Source organism: Ictidomys tridecemlineatus, chromosome 7, assembly GCF_052094955.1.
Source record: "Ictidomys tridecemlineatus isolate mIctTri1 chromosome 7, mIctTri1.hap1, whole genome shotgun sequence".
Classification (NCBI taxonomy): Eukaryota; Metazoa; Chordata; class Mammalia; order Rodentia; family Sciuridae; genus Ictidomys; species Ictidomys tridecemlineatus.
This window is the reverse complement of record NC_135483.1, coordinates 174807707-174831359: the sequence shown is the minus strand read 5'-3', so window position 1 is coordinate 174831359 and position 23653 is coordinate 174807707. Positions and strand designations below refer to the sequence as shown.

The following is a 23653-nucleotide window of genomic DNA, read 5'->3' as shown; positions in this document are numbered from 1 at the left end:
CATTTAGAATGGAAACTATAGGCAAAACGTGATGGTTATAGTTATCAGTTTCTCTTTTCATGTTTTGCCATTTTGTTTATTTATTTTTTAATGTGGTGCTGAGGATTGAACCCAGTGCTTCATACATGCTAGGCAAGCACTCTACCACTGAACCACAACCCCAGCCCCTGTTTTGCATTTTTGACACAGTTCATGTACATATACTTAGAGTAATAACATGCTCACCAAGTTAGCATGTGGATTCCATGTCACAGTGAGACCCTAGCAAGAAAAAGTTTATGTGATAGACTCCAATGATGGCACACAGTGAAATAAGAAATATAATAGGTTTGGTGATAAAATGAAGTGAATTTAGTGAAATTATAAATCAATCAATCTCTCTCTCTCTCTCTCTCTCTCTCTCTCTCTCTCTCTCTCTCTCTCTCTCTCTCTCTCATCCTAGTCTTTATTTTGTATCACCAAACACAGTGACAGGGTGGACATAATGTTCTTTTGCATGTCTCTGAATTTAGGCAGGAAAATTCTTGATTTTTAAAATACTATGGATTTCAAGTGACTGTAGACTGAAAATCCCAAGAGCTACTTTGAAGTTTCTAAGTGGAATTCTGTCAACTTACTTTATGAGAGTCCTGAATCTCTAAAATTAAGTATATAAAATTTCTGTGGTCCATTGGGCCGCATGCTAACAGTAAAGAATTTATTAACTTCCTGGCAACCTGGAACTGTTCTCTATAAGATTTGGACTGACCCCATTATTGTGTGCTTGCCCTGAATTTTGAGTCTTTCTCAATAGAGCCAGGATATTTGATGATATGACTAGAGCTGTTCTACACGTAGCTCTTCATCAAAGAATAAATGTTGAAAGCTAATTCTCCTATAGCAGAGATGATATTTCCTCTGCATATAAATGTCTTGGCACTTTAAAAAGTGAGGACAATAGTTTTCTGACATGGTACACTTCATTTTGGGGATTCATAGTCTTCAAAATCATAGTTATTTATCCCATATGTATTTACTTTAAAAAAAGCAAGTTTGCAAAAACATTTAATTTAGACTTCAAACTTTTGAGAGATATTCATGTGGCACATGCTCAGATAAAATTCTGAGTAGAGGTTTGTGTGTGAAAAGGGAAAGGCACTTACAGGGGTCTCCAGTCTTGATAGCATCCAGTATCTGAACTTTCTACAGCAGCCTATGTTAATCTAGTAGTACATTCCATTAATAGCTCTTCTTAGTTTGAAATAGTAATTGACTCAATCAGGGTATCTTAAAAAATGTGAAATAGTTTACGGTATAGAAGAATATACTGGTGAACCAAGTTAAGAAAGCCAGCACCAGGTGGTTCTAGAGATGAAAGTTGCAGAAACTAATACATTTCCAAGGCTCTAATGCTGAGGGGGGGGGGTAAATGTCAATGGATTTAGATTCAAATACCCAGGAAATAAATCATATACCTATCTGTGTATCAGGGAATTGGGGAGTACCTTGATTGATAACTCTATTAAGACTGTATTCAATGGGTCACTGTATTGTAGTATTTTTTTCTCCATATAAATAAGTTACTCATAGGCTGGTAAAAAAAAATAAATGTTCATTGGAGGAAGAATTCGCATTTGATTGCTACAAGTATATTCATACTTAAAATAATTTCTTATATGTTTAATTTTTTAATTTGTTTAATTTTAAGGTTTAATTTTTTGGAACATATCCAATGAATTTAATTATCTTTCTGTAAAAGGTACATATTAATATGAAGTTTCTACCCAGCCAGGAAAGTCTTTAATATAATAACTTAAAAATATTATGTATCCCTTCAGATACTTAAAATGTTACTATAATTATTGAGAAGGTTTTGGCACTATGTTTATGCTTTGTTTAGTATTCAAATATGCAATTATTTTACACAGTCAATATGTTTTACCCAAAAAATATTTTCTTAAGATGTAAACTGAAAAAAAATCCACTAAATATTTTAATTTTAAAGGGTCACTCAATTTTCTTTATTTTTGAAAAGATCTGACTTCTGTATATCTATAATTTTATTATATTAATGTTTATTCATTAGGAGATGATCTTTTTAAAATTTCCAAAATTCATACATTTTGAGTATTATAATGTTTGTTGTAAGCTTTTTCCATATGAAAATGTAATTAATTTAGATGGAAGCCAGTATTTTCTGTTATGAAAGTGAACGTAAATTAACTATATAGAAACAAAAGAAGAAAACAACACAATGAAAAACAAAGTATATAAATAAAAACCCTTCATTTCTTCTTCGAGGAACCCAGAAGTTAGTTGTTTTCACTATGATATTATTTATTTTCAAATTATATTATTCCTGATTAAGAATAAAATTTTAAAAGTAAAATAAGATGGTTTGTTCATGGACTCACTACCTTTGAAGCTCTTTTTATTATAATTGGAACTCAACCATTCTTATAGAATAGGCTTTGACAAAGAACTTATATTTTGTGTCATGAAAAATCTCCCCAAACATCTATTAATCCTCCCTCCACATCTAGCATAGAATAATTTAGACAACACTTTGCTTGCCTTCCTATTTCAAATTAAAATTAAATTTTGATGAGATAACAATTGTCACATTTCTCATAATTTCACTTTTTTATCACAGTTTAAATTTGTCTATATCTCTTTGATTTTCTAGGGATCCTTACAATGCAATTGAAGCTATAGACCCAGAGAAACTGAATGTTTTTCGGACAGTCAGAGAGATAACAGGTACTTTTCAAAATGCAATTGCTGTATTATGAACTATGTGACTTTGGTGTTTTCTTAAAAACATTGCATAATATTAGAATAAGCAACTCATTTTCATCGCAAATTCCAGTTTTTGAAATTCTTGTCATTTTTCAACAATGGGTGTTTTTACTTCTCAGCTTTTGTGCTTATTTCAAAAGTACATAGAATTACAAAAATAAATATCCTAGAAATTTTGTCATTATCTTTTGCAAGTGTCAAATGATCTATGATCTTTGAACCCATGGTTTTCTACATGGTTAGAACATGGGTATTACATGTAGCATTCTTTTCTTTCTTTCTTTTTTTAAATTTTATTTATTTATTTATTTATTTATTTATTTATTTATTTATTTATTTTGGTACTAGGATTACACCAGAGGTTCTTAACCACTGAGCCACATCATTAGATCTCACTAAATTGTTTAGGGCCTGGCTAAAATTGCTAAGGCTGGCCTTAAACTTCTATCTTTCTGCCTCAGTTTCTTAAGTCACTCTTATTGCAGGCGTGCCCAGCATATGTACCACTCATATTTATTGAGTACCTAAAATATTTAATACTAATATAATAGTGTTATACAGCTCATAAATATGAAGCAGACATGGACTTACACCAGAATTTAAAATGTATTTTTTTTTTTGAGGAATCTTCATACTTCTTTCCAGAGTGCTTGTACTAAAATACTAGCAATGGAACCACCATTTGACCCAGCTATTTCACCCCTCAGTATATATCCAAAGGATTTAAAATAAGCACACTACATTGATCCAGCCCCATCAATGTTTAGAGCAGCACAATTCACAATGGCTAAGCTATAGAGCCAACCTATCAGCAGATGCATGGATAGAGAAAATGTGTATATACACAATGGAGCATTGCCCAGCCATTAAGAAGAATGACTTTCTGACATTTGCCAGTAAGTGAATGGTTCTAGGTACTATCATGCTAAGTGAAATAAGCCAACCCCCCCAAAACAAAGGTGGAATGGTTTCACTGATACATGGAAGCTAACCTAAAATAATGAGGACAGAGGGAATAAAAGTTCAGTAGATTAGATGAAGGGGAATGAAGGGAAGGGGGGATAGGAAAAGGAAAGACAGTGAAATGAATCTGACATAATTTTCCTATATACATATATGAGTGAATACATCACAGTGAATATCACCATTGTGTACTTCCATAAGAATGAGGTCCTAATTAGAATAAGATATATTCCATGCTTGTATAATTATATCAAAATGATTCTTCTGTCACATGTAACTAAAAAGAACCAATAAAAGTTAAAATGAATAAAAGAATTTAAAATTTAAGAAGACAGGTTAAATATATACATAAATGGCTTAGAGTGCAAGGTGGATACTGATGTCACAAGTATAGAGGTAAAGTGATAAATGATTTCATAGAAGTAGAAACCATATTTTTTCTTTAGTTAAGTATATTTTTTTCATTTAAAAGAATAAAGCAAACTGAGTCATTTATGTCTTAGAATATACCATTTTGTGATCCTATATGGATGAGATACATAGATTTTTGGGGGGTCATAGTTTTGATATCAATTGCTTATAATTTAGTCCAGTGTGTGGGATACTCATGGGTTAAGGTACTCAATGTTAGAAGAATAAATATGTTGTAGAATCTTTCATAAACAGAAATGGACAGTTATTTTATTACCTCCCATAAACTATCAATACATTTTCATCATATTTTAATAATCAACACTACTACCAAGACAATGATATCCTGGTTTATTTTTACCATCCTATCACTTGTAGGTTTCTTGAACATACAATCATGGCCCCCAAATATGACTGACTTCAGTGTCTTTTCCAACCTGGTGACCATTGGTGGAAGAGTACTGTATAGGTAGGTATATATATTTGAATTAACAATATATATTTGGGTTAAAGCTGAAAGTTGCCCAAATTTTAAGAGTAGTATCGTGTGTACATCAAGTCAAAACCATCAGGCTTATTGATTTACTAATTCTGGTAATATGATGTTTCTGCCTTCAATTCCAAAAATAAGCTTAATAAAAATAACCCTAATGATGATATGAAGTATACAGATTAGATTTTCCAACTGACATCATCTAATGTAATATTAGTATTTTACAAATCTGTGATGCTGAATGTGGACTACAAAGTTAAACTTTCTTTTTGATTGTATATTATCTTATGATATAGTGAAGTTACTTGGTACTGTCTATTCTGTTGTACCAGAAGGCTGTATTGTCTCTGGTGCTGTCTTTTAAACTATGCCTCATAGGGCTGGTGTTTTGGGATTTGTCCACCACTCTACATGCAGCTCTGGTTAATAAATGGAGAGCAAAATTAAAATAGGTAGACTTTGTTATACAATTTTATCTCATCTTTTAAATTCACATGATAAAACTAAATGACAATCTTTACTAAGCCACTACTTATTTTTTAGTTTATCTCAGATTTCATCTGCATGAAGTTTTTATTCATGAATTAATACAAATTTATTTACATCAAGATATTGTTATTTAATTTGTCTGCTTAAATCTGTGAAATGACTAAAGTCAATACTATAATGGATTATTTTATAATAATATTTTATATATAGTACACTGCATTTTATTATTAAAAATCTACAATATCTGTGAAAAGTTTTTTAAAAATTAAAAGGGGAAAGAAGCTTGATGTAAAGCAGTAGTCGAGAGATGCAGTGTGCTCAAGTGCATATACAAACAACTTTTACTATCCTTGAATCACTTAAGGCCTTGTGCTGATCTTGTAATAAAAACTCAAGGTGGGTATGAAGAAAACAAAAATTTTAAAGAGTGAATTATGATAGTTTTTATCATTTAACCCCATATGTTTCAATTATTAAAAACAATTCTAAATATTAACAGCAAGTTACATTTAAAATTGTTAGTGAAAAGGAAAACTTTATTGTCCAAAATGAAAAATAATGTTATAAGTTCAATGAAATATAGGAATTATTATTATTATTATTATTTGGTGCTGGGGATTGAACCCAGGGGTGCTTAAGTGCTGAGCCACATAACTGGCGCTTTTTATTTTTTAGTTTAAGACATGTTCTCTTTAACTTGCTTAGGGTCTTGCTAAATTGCTGAGTCTGGCTTTGAGCTCACAATCCTCCTTTCTTGGCCTCCCGAGCTACTGGGATTACAGGTGTAAACCCTGGTGCCTGGCTAGGACTCATGCTTTTTAGAGAATAAAAGCAAAAATAATTATAAAACTGTAGACTATGTTGAAATAATAACAGTTTTTTGAAATGATAATTGCTGTATTTATACAGAGTATTTGTTCTTTAACTTTTAGTGAAGTTTTCCCCAGCTGTTCAAGCCTTCTGAATATTTTTCAAAAATTTATTTTTGTTTTACTCTTTAATTTTTAATATGCCCTAACATTATTTATGCATTCTTTAATGATGATTGTTTTGGTTTATAAGAAATTAATAAACCCCAAATCTGTAGTCATTTTCTGCAATATCTACCCTCTGAAATATATTACATAGTTATAGTAGAATCAGCATCTCTTTAGGTAGATAAGCAAGCATTGTACAAATAATTATTTAGTCTTACTACAGTATTTTATTGTTGCGGAGTATAAAATCTAGGTGGAGGAGGAAAGACAGTGATCTAATACTTAAGTGGTAAATATAAAGATAGAGAGATATTGTCAAGATTCATAATTTTAAGAAATGGACATATTCTTTTTGGGAAACAAATTATTAACATTAGAACTGGCAGTATATAGCATGTAAAAATGAAAATTTTATTCTGAGCACAGGCATATTGATCAGTCTCTGTGATCCATTGATATTCTTTTTGGAGTAAGAAGTGACATCCTTATTTTACTTCAAGAGAGCAATTCACAGCCAGAACATATTTATCCTTGCTCCATTCCCTTTCTCCTTTTTAGTGGCCTCTCCTTGCTGATCCTCAAGCAACAAGGCATTACCTCTCTACAGTTCCAGTCTCTGAAGGAGATTAGTGCAGGAAACATCTATATAACCGACAATAGCAACCTGTGTTATTATCACACCATCAACTGGACAACTCTCTTCAGCACCATTAACCAAAGAATAGTGATCCGGGATAACAGAAAAGCTGAGAACTGTAGTAAGTACTTGATCTAGACACTTTAAACACAGAAACTTTAAAACTTTCCATTCTACATTGGACCAAACACTCCAAAATAATAGCAGGCAGGTCTGAATCATTCCCCTCTTATACCAACTCTGATAAAGGAGGGTAGCTATAATTATCATCATGGCATAAAATAATCAGAGAAAGTGATAATTTGCTACATATTGCATGTTTGCAAATCCTGCCTATCTTAGGAATCTTCCTGTGGAGATTTTGATTTGGTAGGTTCAAGTGGAACTTAGGCATTGCATTATTTAATAAGCATCTAGATGACTCCTTGAATTCCTTCACTTTGTGGAAATCCATCTTATTAAATTCTGTGTTTGCTGTTTGGTTGCAGTGAACTCGAAAAACAGAATAACACAGTTTTGTTATATGGGTGTGGGGGGGAAATGAAGATGTGTTCTTCTGTACTATGAAAAATATAGGGTCGGAGAGGAATTTTCCTTCTTCAAATGTACTTGTATAGGTATATCATTATTTCCCTTTTCATCTGTTTTAATACTACTGATCCTCTTTATCACTTTGTTGTTATAGCAAAGGAAATAATGTTTTCATGGGCATAGGACTATGCCATTCCTTATATGAGACATTGAGACTCCAGTGATTAATACTTAATTCCTCTCTATTTTTCTACTGAGCACTATTCCTTTCTACATCCTGGGAGTGCCACTAGTATTCACAGTGCCCTAGTATTCATGTATGACTTATCTATGGTAGATACCAATTATGAAGTTTCAGAAATCTAATGATTCATTTGCAAATGCATATTCTCTGGTGGGCATTAAATGTCCATTCATTTTAAAAGGTAGATTCCCAGAGAAAAATTTTACTCTTAGGCTATTATGTTACTTCTTTTATCTCACTGTAAGAACAATCAACAGGGTATAAATTGATAATGTTCAAGTTTTTTTTTTTTTGTGTGTGTGTGTGTGTGGTGTGTGTATGTGTGTGAGTGTGTGTGTATGTGTGTGTGTGTTGTGTGTGTATGTGTGTGAGTGTGTGTGTGTTTGTGTGTGTCTTATGTATGTGTAACAAATAGTAAAAGATTTTTGAAAAAAATTAAACTCTTAAAGAGCCAACATGATTTAATTTTATGGAGTTAAGTAGCCTGTGAATTGATTAACTTATTAACACCCCATCTTGTACCACAAATGGTTTAAGGCATCTCAGACTAGCAATTTTCAGGGAATATAATTCATGAGTAACTTACATATTCTGTGATCTTGATCTTGATCATGGTCTTGATCTTTAGCTGTTTATGTTTCTTAAAAGGATTTTCTGGAGAAAGGTGATCTATTGCAGCATGAAGTTCCTGCTTTAAGTGAACTTAAGTTTTTACATGTTCTTCTTTTCAACATAGAATCAAAAAATAGAAGTTCTACTTATATATCAAAATATGCAGCTTAATGTTAAATGAAATTCATCTTTTATTTGTTCTGGAATTTTTCCCATTTTTATACAATGCTGATTCCTGACACACAGTGTGCTTTACCCTTTTGCTAATACTTAAGCTTCTTGCCCCATACTTCTCTATGTATGAGTGCATACACACCCCAGACAAAGAGATGATTCATGATGCTAAAATAATCTTGAACACTGCTTTATGAATATTTCCCTAGTAAGGATTATACGTCTTTTTTGCTTCATTAAAAAAAAAAAAAGAGTACCACTACTTTTCAAAGATAGGAAGGTAACTCTGAAGCCAAAATAAAATCATCTTAAAGGTCCTTTTTGGTATAACCTACTTGCAAACCTTACAAATATTCACATTTTTATCTTTTTTATAATACACCAAAACAAAAGAAAATGGGAAGAAGAAAATACAATTATAAATTAACTGTAGAAAAGCAAAATGGGAAAAGGGAGTTTCTAAAAAATTATATAATATTGTTCCATACCTCTTTAAGACTTGTAAATTTTCCAATCAAAAGAGTGAATAGTAATAATAGTCAGTATGGCTAACTAAATATCTTTCATGGTCTTGAGCTTTTGGTATCATGCCTCTTGGACTCAGTTTAGCAAATTCTTCAGACCAGGAATCTGGTTTTAATTTCTGTATATTCAGATTTCACTTTGTAGTTTGGGGAAGAAATGAAGCAGTTAGGGGAAGCAGTTTTGTGGTGCTATAGTATAATATCATGCGTATCATTTTTCATTTTAACATCTTAGAATAAATATATTTGGCATGAAATCCATTTATCAAAATTTGGACTTCTGTCTCACAGCACATTGGATCCATGAGAATTCCCCATGCCTATATTTTCAGAAACATATTTACCCTATGAACATAACCTCAGAGATGATGCTCCTTATGTTTACAGTGAGCCTGTAAGTGGTTCCCACATATAAGAACCTTCTTATTATCCACAGTATTATGTGCAAATGGGAAGGCCTAAATATTTGCTTCCTTTTACATGCATTGTTAAATATTGCATTTTAGTTCATTTTTTCTTTGTATTTGTAAAAACACAAGTATACGTGAGCATACACATATATTCACGACCACAGATAAGTGTACACACATGGACTACATTTCCATATATGCACATGTAACATACATAATCACATATAGAGTCCATACACATGTATGCACAGACCCACATACGCCTGTACTCCACCCCATTCCCGACAAAATACTCCAATCTAAATTTGGGTGCTGTTTTTCTAACCTAAAAGGCACTCCTCATTTATAACAGTAGCATCTGAAATTCAACATGATTTAAGATGGTAATGACAATAAAAGCTTCACCTCTTTTACAAAGGGTGACAGTGGCTTCAATAAGCTTATTCTTTCAAGTCAAAAATTTCAAAGCAGGCTTTATGGCTTGAAGAGATTGAAATTGAGAGAAACCCAGGACATGAAAAGCTGGAACATTTTCTTTCTCCTTCACTTATGAGATTCTGGTACTAACAAAATGATGCTAGCTAAAAGAAGTTTTAGAGGAGGTTTATACAAGTATTTTGAAGTTTCTTTAAAGAGTTAAGCACAAAATTTTAAAACCAAAAAACAAACAGTGTAAAGATACATGTTATATCAACTTTTCAAAACCAGATTACATTTGAACCTATGAATATCATGCCTTAAACTTATTTGTAATGTAGAGTTAAACTCTATAAATAAGAAAAAAATTAAATTCATTATTGACTTTTAAAAATAGAAGTATCTTTATTTTTTCCTTTGATAATATAGCACCTTCCTCATTGTTGGAAAACAAAACAATGAAAACATCTAAAAGGAAGACATTTATTTTGGTGCATAAGTATGTAATATACATAGCTATCAATAATGAAATGTATATTTTCATGTGAAAATGAGATCATACCATATACACTTAAATACTATTCAGTTATATATGTATGTTTTAATACATTATAAGCCTCTTCTATGCCAGTGCATAGAACTCTTCTTTATTCTTTTAAAAAGCAATATATAAAAATATTTATTGAGTCTCTGTCATATTAATATAACTTATTTCCATTTTTCATATTATTATTCCTGCTTTAATGTGTATCCTAGTTCATAAAACCTTATACAGTGTGCAATTCTTTCCTGAGGCTAAAATCTTAGCAGTGGAATTTCTGTGTAAATAAAGCTACATAAAGTTTTCTTATATATTGCTGTATCATCTTTCAAAACTATTGGATCAGTTCATAGTTGTCCCAAACACTATAGAATAGGAGTATTTTCTACCACTTTTTATAAAATTGGATGTTCATGGTTTTATATTTCAGTGAGCTTTAAAAGGAAAACAAGTTCTTTTAAATTTACATGTTTTAGGTTAAGACTGAAACTCTTTTTATATGTTGATCAATCATTTACATTTTTCCTCTTATACTTTATATACTTTATCCATGAGCTTTATCAATTATCAGTTTTGGAGTTTCCTGTTTCCTTCTCTATTTGAAAAGCTCTTCACAAACACATTAACATTTTGTTCCTTTTAACTGTTGTGAATAACTTTCTGTCTTACAGGTAATTTTTAACTTTTTTCTTTTGATACATATTTTTTGGTTTTTATCTTGATGTATTCTTAGTTTTTTCTTCTAGTACATTAAAAACTATACCAAAAATTTAATCCATATGAAAATTTTGCTACGGCATATTTTTAAGAACTTCCTATTGATTATATTATTGAGCCAACAGAATTTATTGAAGAACATATCTAGTCTCACTGATTTTAGTTGTCTGCAATGTTTCTGCTAAATAAAGAGCCAGAAAAGATGTCAGATTCTAAATCTCAATCTATTCAGATCAATTAATTTAATTGTCATAACCACTCTGTAAATGATAATTACCTCTATTTTGCAAGTGAATATACAGAAGTCAAGAAAGTTTAATAATATTTTCAATGTGTAGAGCTATGAAAGAACATATCCAGGGATTGAACCCAATGTCCATCTGATTTCAAAGACTGAGCTCTTCATTTCACTATGATTTTTCTCTCAATAAAGAAAAAGCAATTGATTTTATAAGAAAATCTGCTGATTTACTATTATACCCTATATAATAAAATATTCAGCACCACACATACCTTATCCCATTTTGGTGGTAAGACAATAAAAAACCTGAGGGTGGATATTTTATAAAGTGAAGAGGTTTATTTAATTCATAGTTTTGGAGTTTGAGAGGCCAAAATTGGGTGTTCCTGTATGGTCTCCCTCTGCCTAGAGCCTTCTGGCTATGTCACAACATGGCCAATGGCATAACATGGTGAGAGCATGTTGGAGATGGTTTACATGGCCTGAGAGGAAGTGAGGGGCAAGGAGGGGCCAGGCTTGTTCTTTTGTAAAACCTACTCTTGAGGGAATTCATTTACTCATGGGAGATCCAAGGGGAGACCAGCATTAATGGCTTCATGAAAGCAATCATGCCTCAATACCTCCCAGTAGGCTCCACCTCTTAAAGGTCCCTACTCCTTTCTATGCCAATGCATTGAGAGCTTAGCCTCCATGTGAGTTATGGTGAGATGAACCACACTCAAACCACAGCAACACTCTACAGCCCAAAGGCAATGGTTTTAATCTCAGCAAAATTCTTTAATATTCTGCTTTTTGTAATTCATTTAAAAATATCTCTATCTTAATTTTTTATTTGTAAAATAGAGTCTATCTTCTGAATGTCTATCTCAAAGTAAATGCTATATATATATATATATGCGCTAGCTGTTATTATTATACAATTATTTTATTTTCATATTAAAATAAATCATATACTGTACACTCACATATATACACATTATGTGGCACAAAGTTACAATATTTTTTTTTTACTTAATGAAAACAATGCCTTTTATGGAGAATGAGAAAGGAAAAAGAAATATCAAGAGCTTTTTTTTCTTTTTTTGGGGGGGTAGAAGAAAATCCACCTTCTTAAAGTAGCAAAATATAAAATTGTGAGAAACCTATCATCCTCTGGTAGACATGAAGTAATAAGTGTAGTTATGAACAGGAGACTAGAAATTTAAAAATCATCTCTTGAGATGACAAGTGAATGTCTATACTTGAGAATCCCTTGGAACGCATTATTTTCCTTTTTTACTAATTAAAATATTTAAAATTGACTTTATGATAAGGACAGAGTTGGTACTTTTAGAAAATCCAAAAAAAAATCTTTTACATGAATAATTCAGAAAAATGTGACAGTCACCATCCCTTCTGTATGCTGCAGAAAATGAAATTTGATGTTAAGATCTACCTTAAGAATCTATAGCAAAGGCAGGAGATTTCTTTCTTATGGTCATCCCATCCCATCCCATACTACCTTGGGTAAATGTTCATTACAAATTAGTTGCTGCCTGCAAGGTTAGAAGAATCATCCTTTATACTTGAGAGCCCATCTTTGCTGGGAAGGAAATTGACGAATTCTGCCTTTTGTTAAACCATACCTTAGTATGAACTATAATGTACATAACTTAGAACATAGTGAAGTCTATATTCTTCTAAGTAATCATAAGATAGGAAATCTTAATTACGCTTTCAAGATTTGCTTTTTAAATTACCAAAGTAATATATGAATATACTGTTCTGTGTGAAAGAAAGAATTCAAATAAGATTTTCTTATTGTATTTGAAACAGCACAATGTCTAATTACTAACATGCTATGGAATGTTCTCTATGTTCTTATCCAAAGGATAATAAGCAGTTACTGTTGCAGAATAGTTTCCGAAATGATACCCCTTCTATTTTGCAATGGAGAAATTCTGAAGGCATGGAGGATCTCTCAAAAATAAAAGCCAGAATTACTTCAGGCTTTAATTTTTTTTTTTTTACCACAAATGGCAATATATAAACCCAACTTACTTCTAGATTGGTGGTTGTAATACTTGATAGTTAACAATTTTTCATTATTAAAAACTGCAGAAATCGAAACTCCAGTTTCCAGAGGTTTCTATCTCGACAGTATTTGTAGATTATATTGTGCCTCTAAAAAGCATATGCTAAAGTCTTTAAGCCATGATGGCTTAAATGTGAAGTTATTTGAAGAAGTAATTAAATTATGTTAAAATGAAGGCCCTTAGATAAGAAGAGACATCAAGATAGAGAGCAAATACTATGTGAAAATGGTACCAACCCCATGCGGGGAGATAATCATGCCATGACAGAGCCAGAGACTGGAGGGAAGCAGCTGAAACCTGGGGACTCCGGGGATGCCAGCATCCTCCAGAAGCTAGGAGGGAGCAGGGAACCCTTCGATCCCTGGCTACCCAACAAGAAACCTACCTGCCAAAACCTTGATTTTGTACCTTTGGTCTCCAAAGCTGTGAGAAAATAAAATTCTATTGTGTGAAGCCACCTAGTTTTTAGCTCTCTGTTAACCAACTCTTCAAAACTCACAAGGACAGAACCATGTGGGAACCCAGGTTCTGCATTTTTAATATGCATCAGATCATCCCAAGGCAGGTATCTTTAGGGAATCCTCTGGAAACTAGTCTGTCACTTCCCTTATTATCCTCCCAATCATGCTATGGTCAGCAACATATTTAAAACCTGTGGTCCTGGCACCTCATTTCTTCCTACGAGGGAGTTTCTTCCCTCCTAAAGGATTCGTTGAGGCAGATTCACAGGCGAGTAGCTGAAAAGCGTATACTTCAAAAATTTCAAAGCTTAAGAATGGACTTTGTATACAGAGTCCTATAAATACTGTTCTTTTTTTCATTGCTAACAATAATCCACTCAATAAAATAAAGAGAATATTTAATGATAGTTTAACATATTAATTGAGTAATTGTAGTATAGTATATATTCTACTATTAAATTTTATTTACTTTAGAGTTCTAGTAAAATACTGCAGATTTATTTTACATTTTTGTAGTTAATGTTGCTGCTGAGAGGTATTTTTAAATGTGCTCAGTATTTAAAGCAAATATTCAAGGGCTGTAAAAAAAGAATATATATATTCTTTTTTTTACAACCCTTGGGGGAAATATATATATAAATACATATATCCATACATACATATTTAGAATGTGGCATTAGGTGACATCCTAAAGTGATATATGTATATCACTTTCAGGATTTCCTACCCAGGTCCCATGCCAGTCATAGACAGATTTCCATAGCTTAAGAGTGAGGGTGCTATGGGTAATGTCTGCTTATCCTATGAATGGTGAATGGTTGTTTTGGTACTTATTCCTCCATGCCTACCTCCCTAATTTCTTTATAGATTTAACTCACTTAATGTTTCACAGATGTATAATGTCATGTCAAGATACATACTGTCCTTCTTCTTTAAATATCTTACCTAACCCACTCAGCTTACTTCAACACTATGAAGTGCTCATAAAAGGCTAACAATGCTCCCCTTCCCATCCCCTTCAGAATGGCCACATCTTGATTCACAAAACCTGTGAATGTCACCTTATAAGGCACAAGGGACCCAGTTATAGAATTTAAGCTGGGAATATTATCCTGGGTTATTGGATGAGCCACAAATGTAATCACGTACGTACTTATAAAAGGGAGATTTGACTACAGTAAAGGAAAAGGTGACGGAAACAGGTTGAAGTGAAGTAGCTACAAGCTGAGGGTTGCCAAGAAGGCCTCTGAAAGCTAGAAGAGGCCAAAAGAGACCCTCTCCAGAGCTTCCAGAAGGCATCAGTCCTGCTGTTACCTTCATTTTAGCCCCTATAAGACTCATTTTGAGCTTCTGACATCCAAACTTCTGACTCCATTTATATATTTTTAAGAATTACATTTGTGGACTTTACTTGAGCAGCAATAGGAAACGATTTCACTGTCACTACTCAAATCATTGTAGGCAAAACCAACTTAGAAGTCCAAGAAATCTCTTTCAGGTTTGATTGGACCCAGAAGTTCAAACACCACCACCACCAGGACTGCATCCTGCCGTTACTTGATCCTGGTTTCCTTGAGGACAGACTCTTGTTCTTTATGAGAGAATACGGCTGGTCTTACAAGGGATAGCAAAAACATCCTTAAAGAATAGGAGTACAGATTTAAAAAATCTCTGTCTTCTCTCTCTCAGCATCTGTATTGTGGGGGGAAGCAAAACAAAACAAAACTCCAATTGGTTCTGCTTATCTCCAGCATTACTATTACCTCCTTGCCACCAACTGTTCAAGAATGTTTTCACATCAATCACGTAAAGTATTTGGAGTAAGATTTTAAAAAATACAAACTAGATCCTTACCTCTCTGGCTCAAAATCTTTCAACTGTTTTAAGCAGCTTTTCAGACAAGGCACAAAATCCTGAAAGTGGCCATTAGGTCTTACATAACTGGCCCCTGCCATACCACTGGCTGTATTCAGACTGTTTTCTCACATTGCCCATTTCCAGCTTCTTTGAAAACACTGATTTCATTCCTTCCTCCGAATCTCTTGAGCACAGTTGTCATTTCTAATTTCTCCCATCCCCCTTTGCTTTAATGTTTCCTGTTATCTTTCTCATCTTGGCTTAAATGTTCTTCTTCCTGGGGGAATGTCACCTAATGCCACATTCTAACTAGGTGGGGGCAACTGCGGTGTTCTCTTTGTACTCTGTACAACTTTGTCATGTAATCTATCAAAATTATAATTACGTATGTATATAATTATTGGGCTATTATGTCTCCCTAACTAGCTGTTAAGTTCAGTCAGATGAGAGAATGCATTTTATTTCATGTTTCTATTATATCCCAGCTCTAGGCAATGTCTAAGATGAAGTAAGTAGTTTCTCAGCAAATTTTTTTTAAAAGTAAGCACATGAATATCTTCACATTATTTCAAATTTTCTTGAATATATTTATGGAGAGCTAACAATGTGTCAGACACTGAATGAAATACCACACTACTATTAATATAATATTATGCCTAACATTATCACATTTTTCAAATGTAGATGTGATTATTCACTTAACAGAGGAGTAACATGTAAATAATTGCTCAAAGCTACTTGGCTTATGAAGCCAAGGGGACTTGAACTTCTGTCTCTCTGATAACAAAGCCTCAATTTTTACTATGTTAAACCACATTATTCAGCCTTTAAAAAAAAGAGAGATTAATGATACATGTCCAAATACATTCTAAGTAAAATCCATGTCTCCATGTATAATCAAAAATGTGAAAAATATGGATGGATTTGCTGTACAATAAAAGGAAGAAAATTTTTCTGCCCCTGTGCCTGTAGACAGGTGCTCCATTTCAATATTTTTGAGCTAATCCATTTACTTTCACACATACAGCATGGTTAAAAAAAAATCCATTATTTTTAGCTTGTCTCCATTTTAATGGAAGTAGGTTCAATATTCTCTATAAAGGTCGAAATACTAAGCACATTATTATCTCTCCACATTTTTAACAGGCAGGTACAATTCAGATGAGATAAAGAAAAATCTATTTCATAGCTTCGGAGGAAACACAGAGGACGTTAAAGGTTCCTCAATACCCACACTGCTAAAGTTTCTTTAGAGAGGTTTATAATGTCCCTCTGAACTGCAAACCAGTCGTTGATAGGACTCCTACTCCTTCACACAGGAAGATCATTCAGGGAGGTCAGAGGGCTGCTGAATTCCTGGTGCTGATTGAAAACATCTCTTAAGAAGAAGTTCACAGAAGTAGCTTCCCTGGGCTTTTGTTCTATGCTTTGTGGGGGACAACATCTTTGGCTTTACTGGAGAGAGAATAATCCACAAGTCCTTTGTTCCATCATCCAGTGGTTTGCAAAGAAGGAGTAGAATGTCGTTATTGTGAACTCCTGTTTATTATTCATTTCTTCCAGTAGGTAGGTTGCCTTGATGCCAAAGTCCTCTGGTGTTGGGCACATGAATACAGACGTAAGGAGGCAACCAACAACAGAAAATGAGGCGGAATCCTGGGCTAAAACATTCTTGTCCAATTAACATTACAGTTTATAACAGGAAATCCAAGAAATTCTACCCTTCTATATCTAGCAATGTCCTATCACCCTTGAGAAAGAGAGAAGCAAGGGCTAAAAATGAGAGGTTGGCTAACCTGAAGAAAAATACTGTGAATTAGTAAAATAAAATAATGGACTTTAAAAAACTGTGATGGATTGTCATACACCAGCAGTGACTGGGAGGTATGGTGTTACGGTCAACTTTCTCAAGAAAAAAAACAACAAGAATATTGTTGAGGTTTTCTGAATTTGACACTTGAAGAATTTAAAGCATTCATTATATTTTCTAGAAAGACATAAATGTGATGAATACAAAGAATGAGAATTTCGTGACACCTGGCAGTACAATTGTAAATATTCAACTTTTGTCTTCACACACTGCTCTCAGGATATCTTCTTTAGGATTTCCTCTGGTAGTAATGTTCACCCCATATAAGCAAGAGTATATAAACCTTATATATAAATATTCATAAGTCATAACATGAAGCTCAATAATAACCTGAAAATGACTAAATGCTTATAAAAGTTGAAATTTTGTATGTGTAGTATTGATTCATGAATGTCATTGAATTTTGTCTTCAATATAATGAAACCCTCGTCATCATATATAAATTAAATCTAAGACTCTAAAAGATAGAGAGAAAAGGCAGACAGGTTTGGGAATTTGGAATCTTAGCTATAACACCTGATGCATGTCCTGGGTTGTCTTTGTCAAATATCCTGAATTTGGAGGTGAAGAAACAGATAACTCAAAAACACCAACATGTACAGACAAAAAGAAAAAATCCCCAACAATACCTGTTCTCTCCACCCAAAGGACCAAGAAAGGGGCAGATTCACAGGAAAGAAACTTTTAAGCAATAATTGCTTTATTCTAGCCAAACACCATGAAGCAATGTGTCCCCAACTTAACCCAAGTCAACAAAGGAGTGAAGAGTACGGACTTCCTTCCTCAGCAGAATATAATGAGGAGCACCTTGTCATAAATGGTGTCAGAGAAGTTGAAGTACAGAGTTGAGAATTTATTGCAACTGGGTAGAAATGGACCAGGCAGGATTAGGGTTAAGCCTGGCTCTTTGGTCTAGGGCAGCTGAGATTTCTGTGGCTGTGCCCATATATAAAATGGATCCCACCATTACTAATTTGGATGATCATTTTGAAGATTAGGATCCATACATGAATGAAAAATAGCAATGAGAAGAGGAATAAGGAGAAGGGAAAAGAGAAGGAGAAGAAAACTAAAGACCAATGTATCTCTCAAAAATATATATAGGAGAAAGTCCATGACAAAGCAGCTGTAATAGTCAATAATAATTTAAAAGAATTATTCAGCATAACCAACTGGATTTATTTCATGGATATGAAGCTGAGTCAATATTTGAAAAATCAAATAATATAATATATATTATATAATATAATAATATACAAATATATATATATATATATAATTGACAATGAGGAAGAAATATATTGCCAGTGATATCAAAGTGTGAAAACCATGACATTCATTTCTATTTTTTAAAAAAATCTCCGAAAAAAATATAAATGCAGGTGAAATTTCTCAGCTTGGGAAAACCATATATAAAACTCTGGAAGCTAACCTTGTGCTTACTGATGGAAGACTGAATGCTTTACCATAGACTGGAACAAAATAAGAATGTCATCTCTCATCATTCACTCAACAAAGAATTGGATGTTCTAGAAGGCACCATAAGGAAAGAAAGCATAAACATCAAAAAGGACTAAATAAAACTGCCCCTGTTCATAGATGGCATGATTGTCCACATAAAAATTTCCAAGGAATTTACCAGAAAGCCATAAAATAAATAAATGAATTTGTTATGATCACCAGATACAGTACAGATAAAGTATAGAAAATTATCTTGTATTTTAATACTAGCAATTAACATGTAGACACAGAAATCAGAACTATAATACTTATAACACTAAAATTTGAAATAATTTGGTATAAAAACAAAATATGTCTGGGTCTTGCATGCTAAAAACTTCCTAATATTGTTGAAAGAAATATGAAAAGATTGAAGCATCTGAGGAAGCATACTGCCTTCTTGGATTAGAAGACTCAAATCATAAAGATGTCAATTTTCCACAAACCAATACGAAGGTTTAGGGCAACTTCTCTAAAAATCAAGTAAGGATTTTAAGAGAGACAAGATTATCATAAAATTATAGGGAAAGGAAAACATGTTAAACTAGATGAAATGAATTTGGAAAAAAAGAAAATCAAGTGGAGACATTTAGTTAACATACTTTCACCATATTACATAGCTACAGTAATTAAACCTTTGTGATATTGGTGAAGGGAGAGACACACATAAATCAATGAAAAAACAGAGAACATACAAACTAACCACAATTGAAAAATATATGTTGATTTCTGATGAAAGTGTAAAAATAATTCAACAGAAGAAAAGATAATCTTTAGAAAAAAGTGACTCTGGAACAAGTGACTTCCCATGGGCCAAAAAATAAATCTTATCCTGATTTTGACACCTTATGTATACATTAGCAAAATATGGGCCATGAACTTAAATGTAAAATATAAAGCTATAAATCTTTCCTAATAATAAAAAAGAAATAACTATAGATATAGTTTATTTGTAGAGAGCTTGCCTAGCATGTGAGAAGCCTGGCACAGATCCTTAGTACCATGAAGGAGAAAAATAAATTAAAAAAGGAGAAATTATTTAGGATCTAGAGCTAGGTAAAGGAGAGCACCCTCTGGTAAGGAAATTTAATAAATTTACACTCATCAAAATGAAAACATTTTCTCTGAAAATTGTCCTAGTAAAGGATGAAAGTCTAAGCTACAGATTAGGAGAAAAGATTTTGTTATCAGATAGATATACATGAATATAAGGCAGATAGACCATAACAACAAAAAAAAGATCTTAAATGGACAAGCACATGAAGAGAGATTCTCCAAGATTTTGGGCCGAAAGAAAATAAGCATATGTAGTGATGTTCAGCATTATTCCCAGTTCCCTGGAAATTCAGAAGAAGGCTGATACCAGAGTCCTAAACTGGAGGCTTGACTCTGAGAATCCAAAAGATCAGGTCAAGCCAAGCCGCTCACCTCAAAAAACAAACAGAAAAGGTAATGGTGAAAAGCACGAAGGAACTTTCATCAGTGTAGCTGTACCAGAAAGTCAAGGAGACCCATGTCCTTAGCCCTGTGTTTGAGATTCTGAAATTTTATAGAAAGGGAAATCAGGGCAAGGGTTGGGGGGTTTATGTACCTGGGGACTTTTCCTAGCTGCCCATGAAGGTGATCTTAATCTTAATCTGAGGTAGTCTGTGCATCATTGTCTAGGAATTGCAGCAGGGGCCTTGTCCCAGATAAGAAAATTCCTGTTGCCTGGAGGGTAGCTTCCCCTCTCACAAGATGTGTATCAGATCAGACCTTGTTCCTAGAATCCAAGGTGACTGGGAGCAAAGAAGATAGATACAAAATGGAGGCAGAGATGCCAACCAAGACTTTAACTCTACTTTTAGCCACCATTGGACTTTGGAGGCTAAATCCTTATTACAAAACCATGATAAATAGTACCATAGATATCAGAATAGCTAAAACAAACAGTGATAAAGTCAGATGCCAGAGAAGATACAGAAAAATGCAATAATGTACACCTTGCCAATTGGAATGTAAAATGGTACAGCCACTCTAGAAAACAATTTATTATACTCATTATAAAATATAATAATAATAACTGAAACACTTCTACCATGTGATCAGGAATTGAGCATTTCAGGAAGAATTAAAATCATACTCACACCATGGCCTATATACTAATGTTTGTATCAACACTATTTTTAATACCTGTAAACTGGAAATGACTCAAGTGTCCTTCCACAGATGGATGGTTAAATAAAGTGTGGTGATCCAGACCATGGAATACTACTAGCAGTAAAACAGGAACATGATACTAACGTACAGAACATCCTGGAGAATCTCTGGAGATGTCTGAGTGAAAAGAATTCCAATCCTTAAAAGTTGCATACTGCATGGTTCCATTTATCAATATTTTTAAATGACCAAATTTATAGAATTCAGAGAGGTTGAGGGGATGAGGTAGAAGTGAAGATAGGAGACAAGGCATTGTGGTGATAAACGTGCAGCAGTAGCGATTCTTGGTGTGGAGGGAATCTCTTCTGTAGTTTGACAATACCAACATCAACAACCTGGTTGTGTTATTGTACTACAGTTTGCAAGATCATATCATTAGGTTAAACTGAGTAAAGGTACCAAGGAATCTCTCTATGTTGTTACTTACAACTACACGGGAATTATCTCAGAATAAAAAAGTACAATTAAAAATGTGTATACTACAAGCCCAAGAGATTAAATTGCACATCAAAAGTTACGTACACAGATGCCTTAAAAAAGATAGGGAAGAAAAGTGAAATCATAAAAATTCAGTTAATAAAAAATGTAGCAGAAACATAAGAGAAAGGGAAAGAGAACAAATTAAATAAACAGAAAAAAAGCAAGATGAATGACTCAACATTAATTAATATACTATAACAATAATTATACTAAATTGGTCTAACACCTATTTAAAAGACAGAAATTGACAGATTGAAAGTGAGATACATTATTACATATTACTTTCATAGCATAAGCTTCAAACATAAAAACACAAATGGATTAAATTTGACAAGATGAAAAATATTTATGTACCATTGGAGATAAATAGATTAATAGGAACAGAACGAGAAATCAATCCACACTACAGGGACAATTAATTTTTCACATATATGCAAATTTACATTTACATTTGCATTTGGAAAAGAAAGGATAATTTCTTAAAAGAATAGTGCTGAAAATATTGAATATCTATATAAAGAAAAGGAATAGATTCTTACTAAGTAGGTGTGATAGTAAATTTTGTCAATTTAACTGAGGCATGAGATGCCTAGATCAGTTAAACATTATTTCTGGGTGTGTCTGTGAGAATGTTTCTGGATGAAATTAGCATCTCAGTTGATAAATTTAGTGAAACAGATTGCCCTCCTTAATATGAGTAGACATCATCCAGTCCATTAAGGGCCTGCATATAATAAAAAATGGTACAGGGAGGAAGAATTCACTCTTTGTGACTGCTTGGGTAGAATGTTAACCTTCTTGGATTGGGACTTTTATCGTAAGTGCTCCTAGTTCCTAGCCCTTTGGACTTGGACCCAAACTTACATCGTTGTTGTTGTTGTAGCTCTGGGTTTCAGACTCAAACTGGAACTACATCCCTGACTTCCATGTGACCCCAGTTTGCAGATGGCAGATAGTGCTACTTACCAGTTTTAATATAAAATAAGAGATCGGCTCACACAGTTATTTTATATATATATATATATCTTCTTATATAGTTTCTTTCCCTCCCCATGGTTTTTGATGATTCATCCATGTTCTGTGTATCAATACTTCATTTGTTTTTATTGAGTATATTCCATTGAACATATCAATTTTTTTCAAATCCATTTACCTATTGACAGATATTTAGACTGTTTTCCATTTTGGTCTATGAAAAATAAGTTACTACAGGGTTGGGGTTGTGGCTTAATTAAAATTGGCAAGATGAAAAATATTTATGTGCCATTGGAGATAAATAAATCAATAGGAACAGAACAATCCACAGTTATTTTATATAAATATATATAATTTGTTATATTATATTGGTTTTATTTCTTTCTGAAAAACCTTGACTGCTATACTACCGTGAACAAAAATTAACTCCAAGTGGATCATATACATATTTGTAAGACCCAAAACTAGGACATTATAAAAGAAAACATCAGAAAAAAATACCATGACCCTAGGTTAGGCATATTTAAAACTTTTTAGACATGATATGAAAAGCATGATTTATAAGAGGTAAAATTGATAACTTGTACTTCATCAAAATTTAAAACTTCTAAAAGACAGTATTAAAATAGTGAAAAGAAAAAGCTAAAATCAGAAGAAAGTACTTATAAAATAAAAAACCTCTCAATACCAGGAAATAAGAAATCAATATAATATCAAAAATGAAGATTTGGTATCACTTCACCAAACAAGATATATGAATAGCAAATACATACGTTAAAAGATGCTCAAAATCTTTTAATTTTTTTAAACTAATGTAATTTTTTTTACTTTAGTTATTTCAACATCTTTAATCATGGGTAAATGTAAATAAAAATTGCCATGATAAACTATTGCATGCCAATAAAGGAAGACTGGATTAAAACAGTGATCATATCAAGTATTAACAAAGACATGGGAGAACTTCAGCTCTCCAGTCGTGTTCATGGGTTGGTGGGAATGTAAATTGGTGCAACTACTTTGAGAGACAATTTCACAGTTTCATAAAATTTAACCCCATATCTACCATATTATTCAACC

The 23653-nt window shown here is 32.9% G+C and overlaps 1 protein-coding gene across 6 annotated transcripts in view; it reads left to right on the top strand.

The window, feature by feature from the left end:
• Erbb4 (erb-b2 receptor tyrosine kinase 4) overlaps positions 1-23653 on the top strand; it is a 1041723-nt gene that overhangs the window by 754042 nt on the left and 264028 nt on the right. For all 6 annotated transcript variants that reach the window (XM_078017961.1, XM_005331866.4, XM_005331864.4 and 3 more), the window contains exons 10-12: positions 2666-2739; positions 4531-4621; positions 6670-6869. In XM_078017961.1, coding sequence (XP_077874087.1) covers positions 2666-2739; positions 4531-4621; positions 6670-6869 — 365 coding nt within the window. The remainder of the gene's footprint in view (positions 1-2665; positions 2740-4530; positions 4622-6669; positions 6870-23653) is intronic.